This window comes from Medicago truncatula, chromosome 8 (genome assembly GCF_003473485.1).
Source record: "Medicago truncatula cultivar Jemalong A17 chromosome 8, MtrunA17r5.0-ANR, whole genome shotgun sequence".
NCBI lineage: Eukaryota > Viridiplantae > Streptophyta > Magnoliopsida > Fabales > Fabaceae > Medicago > Medicago truncatula.
This window is the reverse complement of record NC_053049.1, coordinates 15,645,630-15,651,423: the sequence shown is the minus strand read 5'-3', so window position 1 is coordinate 15,651,423 and position 5,794 is coordinate 15,645,630. Positions and strand designations below refer to the sequence as shown.

Sequence of the window (5,794 nt, the reverse complement as noted above, 5' to 3'; positions counted from 1 at the left end):
TTCATAAAAACTTGTTATTAATGGTTTTTAAAGAATGTTTTGAAGCATTCGTTAATATTTTCCTTAAAATAATCATATATTCATCGAGCTGAACAATGTTACTTTCTTTATAATAATGCTAAACCGGACCAGACTGGACCTCAATCTTGAAGGAGATTCATTTTTTATGACATACAAGAAAAATAACTAAACTAAAATTGAAGGAGTCCATTCCACATAGCTTCATAAGGGATTTTAATAGAAAATATTTAAGAGGTTTAAAATATATCTTTATCCTGTCTCAAGGAAAAATACTTAATTTTTTTAATATTATAAAAAAGTAATTATAATATATTGACAATTCTTCTTGTTCAAAAAAATATTTTTTTTTTTAACAAATCAAAATGAAATATATGCTCAAAAGCGGAGTGATTCATCCCGCACAAGGTGTACCAAAAGTGATGAATCACCCAATGTCAGATACAAGATACAAGAACCTAAAGAAGATGCCACCAGCAACAGAAAAATAAATAATTACATGACACTCATACAAAGAAGTGGGTATCTCCACCAATCATGAAAACCAAACGATAAAGGAATAACATTCGAAGAAAGCCATAAAAAAGAGTTCAACTTCAATCTTTCAACAATACTGAAAGGATTAATAACCGCATTTTTGAATATACAGTTGTTTCTCTCCTTCCAAATTGCCCAAATACAAGCAACCCAGGTAACCTTAAGATAATAATGAGAAGGGTGCAGCAAACCTGCCAAATGAATAAACTGAGAGTAATGATCCGTTACCGAGCCAGGAAAAACACAAGGGATACCAATCCAATGACAAACAGAATACCAGACTCTCCCAAACACATCACAACCAATGAAGAGGTGATCCGCCGTCTCTGAGGAGCCACATCCACCAACACAAACATTGTCGGCAAGTTAAAGAACATGTCGGTACAAAAAAAAATGAAGAGGTGATTCGCCGTCTCTAAGGACACCATATTGATAATTCTTTTGGGACAATCTAAATGGACACCATTTCTTTTTAACCAATAAATGGACACCATATGTAGAAAGCCATTTTCGCTTGTATATCTAGGTTCTCGCATATGGTTGTCACAAAACAGTTGTAAAATTCAAACAAAACGAGTAATTGACTAACTCTCAATATACTAAATCAACAACAACATAATTCAACCACATCAACAAAATAATTCAACTACAATAACATAATTGTTTGGGTGGAGGTTTATGAATCAGGTTTAAGTATAGATAGATATTTTTTAGGGTGGAAGGATGTGTTTGGGATTTTTTAGGTGGTTAAGGTTGAGTGAGGTGACATTTTTTTATGTTTTGGATGGTTGATGAGGTGTTATGGTCGTAGTGCCGTGTAACGGTTAGCCATAACAGCCTCTAGGTTTTGTAAGGGTGAAATTGTTTTCAAGGTTGGAGGTGTCATGGGAGTGTTACAGTCGTAATTCCATGCTACGACTGGTGTTTAATGTTCCATGTTTTTGTTAGGTCTTGGATAGATTTGAGGTTTTGGTCTTATGGCCACCATTGTTCTTCAGCTTTTTTTTGAATTCTATCTGTACATCAACCTCAAAAAGTACAAAATATTTTAAACTTCGTAGCACTCTTTAAACATTCTAAATTAAAAAATTATTCTGTAAAAAAGTCAAATAGTTCAATTTCCAATCATTAAATACACGGTTTTATAAAATGTTACTTCCAAAATGACAAAAACCCTTAACAAGTGCCCCGAATATACTAGTTAACATTTCCCAATATTTTATTAGCAAATAAAAATGTGAGTTTCCTCCCAAAATGCACTTGTTTATTGTCTTAAACTTGACATTTGTCCCTTAGGGTTTTTAAGGTTACCCTTTGGGGAAAGGATATTAACCCATTTGGGTGCGTTTCATTTGCTAAAAAATGAATGATGTAACAGAACAACTACAGTTATGCCGTGTTTGATTTGTAAAATTGTTTCAGGAACTAATGTCAAACCACAACACAACACAACTTTTTGTCTCAGTTACAAATTGTCTAAAATACCAAAATAACATTTTATCAACCAAAAATCGTATAAAATCAAAATTATTCAATATCATAAAAATTTATCATGTGTTATTCTGTCTTGTTCAAATTCAACCATTTTATCTTCAAAGCTAAATGTGATGTGCCTTTTCTTGACATTAAATATGGCACTCGCAATTGCGAGGAATGACCTAACGAGGATTATTGCTATTTTCATCATCCCCTTGGTGTTCAATCAAAGAGTATATGTTAAAATGTGTCTTGCTAGCATTTCTTCAAAAAGTAAATATGGTATGAAAAAACTGACGGATCTTTTAAATAATTAGCGGGTATTTCGCTATGGATGATGACATTTAAATGTTCAAAAGAATCTGGCGTCTCAATAGTTTTTTTTTTTTTTTTAACTTAGAACGATTAATAGCAAAACTTTTACAAAGCGCGGAGATCAATGCTAAAATATGGTGAAAGTGTATGGATCAATGACATATTTAAATCTAAATTTTAAATTAATTTTATGTATACCATATCGGTAACAAAACTCTAATGTACTAAATGAGTATAACAGCAAAAATCACACGCATTGAATACAGAGAAATAGAAAATTATGGGTTTAAACATGCATCCCACCTTATCAAATTTTCTCGTATCGACCTTCAACTTAATCTCTAATTACCTCTTCATTTGGCTCCACCAACCATAAAATTATAGTAAGTAGTACAATAACTATTGTTAAACCATCGAGATATTCTTTTAGTTGCTTTAAAAATGGGAATGAGAATGATATTTCATGGACTAATTTGTTAGATTAAAAATACTTTTAAGAATTTAGGTAGAAAACATACTAATTTGTAATGATCATTCTCGTAGTATCCAAACTGCTAACAAATGCAAACACTTCAGTATAATGTAGTACTCCATACTCCAGTTTCTACATCTAATTTAATTCCCTCTCTTGCTTGTTCAAATTTCACATCCCTGCTCACAAAAATCTGTTCTAATATTGGCGTATATTCTTATACAATTATGAGATTCACAGCGGCGTGGTTTAGTTGATTAAAATTTACTTATCTCTCTGTATTTCAAATATTGCGTGACAAATTGATTAGGTAATTTGGTCACTGTTCCATTTAAAGAAATGGTGTCACTGCTAATCGCTACTTTAAATATTGAGTGCATATATGTATTTAATCTTGGCTGCTGGCTACACTACGGTTGTGGATTATTCGCACGACTAGCAAAAACTAGGAATTCTGACTTCTGCAATTCATGGTAAATATGACATTGGGACGCGGTTCTAAGGGTTGCCATGGTTTTGTGATGCGGAACCAAACATACCATAAGGCAAAATTGTAATAGTGTTAGAGTGAACTGTAGAATTAGTACTAAGTTACTACTTTTTGCTGATTTCAACTTCCTGCTCACCCTTAAAGAAAATCAGCAGCATCTTCTGTTACATATATCACACTTCTGATAAGCACTTAAGATTATCCAACAGGAAGCTGAACATGTGATCACCACTGCAAGGTATACAAGTATGAGGCCATGTTGTTACCCCTAATCTTATGAAAACACATGGTGATTGAAATTATAGTGCATAATGGTGACATGAATATCAACATTCAACAAGAACAAACAAATTAACATAATCAACTGTTAAAATACATATATTCAGTACTCCCAATGAACAGAGTACACCTCCAAGTTGGTTATAGCTCTCAAGTTTTGTCTAAATCGTATTAGAGATTTAAAGCTTGAGAAATTTGGTAAGAAAAGAAATCTCATCTTAGATTTGTCTAAAATCACCACTTAGGCTTCTTGTTCTTTCAAATACATATGTGGCGATGATCAAATTTTTAAAGAAGCGCCTCGAGTCAAAGTGGTGTAATTGTGATTTTGATCTTGTTTAATATGCAAAAACTCATCAAACTAATTTACCATATAAAACGATTTCAAACAGCGACCAAAACATATCCAATTACACATTCACAAATAACGTTGAATCACACAGACAATTAAAGTTGTCAACATTTTCATAACATATTGCATAAGCTCATGCGGCATACTGAATCATACTACAAATTCAATCAAACACATATTACCCACAAATGCAGAAATGCAAGCAAAGTCATACGATACGACCCTACAAATGCAGTCATCCAACAGTACATAATACAATATAATTTTATAAATATCAATAAAATGGTGAAGGAGAATAACTGAAAACCTCATTCTTGTTTGCGTCGTCCTCTTAAGCCTGCTCATTATCACCAGGGAGTGAAAGCAGAGACTCTGTATACATAGCCACTTGGGATCTAACACCCCATAAACTCTCCCAATGGGGGGAACGCTCTAACAACTGCCCATTGTCATCATACTTCACCAATTCAACACCAACATTTATTCCAATAATATCACCACTCTTTGTACGGCACAAAGGGTAAAAGTACAGAGTTGGATCATCATCAATATTAAGAACAAGAATCTTTGTCCAAGAAGAGTTCACTTTGTATTCTTTCATCACCCATATTTCAAAGCTATCATTAGGATAATCCGTAGACCAAAGACTAAAAAATTCGCCAAAGACCCACAAACCACAATCACCAGCATCATGTTCAAAATCATCTGGAGGAGGCATCTCAAACAGTTTCCTTTCGTTTAAATCAAATGCAACAATAAAGTTATCACGCCAAGGAAAATCACGATGAAAAGCCAACCAATGAATAGCCCCATTATAGAGACACCCTGCTTTGGGCATCTCATCAAAATTACTCCTATAAGGGCAATAAGGGCAGTCCATTTCCTTCCACACATTATCTCTCAACGAGAAAAACTCCAAACACGAATAAATATTATCTAAGGCGGGATCATAGGACATTAAAACCACCAAGTAATCATCTTTTAATTGGTCATACCCGAAACTATAGAAATATTCAGCGTCTAATTTCAAACCAATAGGGGACAAAGGTACTTTTCTGTGAAATCCGGTGGATGGATTCCATAGATAGAGGATTGAATAATAGTTCAAAAGTACAAAGCCTCTACATGAACCTTTAATTTCAAAATCAGAATGATTTTGTGGATGTAGAAAATCAACATTGAGTGAAGCAGAAGTAGAATAATCATCAAGCGATGCTGCTAAATCTATAGAATGAGGTAGATGACCTATGCACAAAATTCTACGAGTGTGTGTTGCGGCGGTAATTTGAAAATGTGAATTTGCGAAGTAAGGATCAGAGATAAGAGAAAACCAAGACTTACAAACGCATTTGAAACGTATAAGAGACTTCACCGGTAACCTCTCTAGAATTTGAACTATTAATTCATGAGACAGGTAAGGTAGTGGATCCTTTTTCTTCTCTGTGCGCTTACTCCCTCTGCGACTTTGGTTTCTTTTCTTCATTTCGGTCCACTTGATTTAGGGTTACAAATACTTACCATTTATGAATGTTGTTGCAAGGTACGGTATTGAAAATGAGGGATTGGCTTCTGTAACGAAAAATAAAAAGGGTAATTGTGGTTTTAATATTTGAATTGTAAATAGTAGTCCCATAAGTTCAATTGGTCCCTTCCTTAAAAAAAAAAAATTAGTCGGTCGTTTAATTTAATTTCAAATATCGATTTGGTCACATAAGTAATAAAAAATCTATTTAGGTCTCCTAATTTTATTTAAAATATCGTTTGATCTCTTCGGTTAGTTTAATTAAAAAAACGTTAATTTTAGAGACCAAACTAATACTAATTAAATGAGGAGATATGTTAACAAGTACCCTTA

General features: G+C 33.3%; 1 protein-coding gene across 1 annotated transcript; it reads right to left on the bottom strand.

The window, feature by feature from the left end:
• Positions 1-3,976: 3,976 nt before the first annotated feature.
• LOC25501098 (F-box/kelch-repeat protein At3g23880) lies at positions 3,977-5,498 on the bottom strand. The gene has a single exon (XM_013589660.3). It carries the CDS (start codon positions 5,420-5,422, stop codon positions 4,271-4,273), a length of 1,152 nt encoding a protein of 383 aa, XP_013445114.2. The 5' UTR covers positions 5,423-5,498; the 3' UTR covers positions 3,977-4,270.
• Positions 5,499-5,794: the final 296 nt, after the last annotated feature.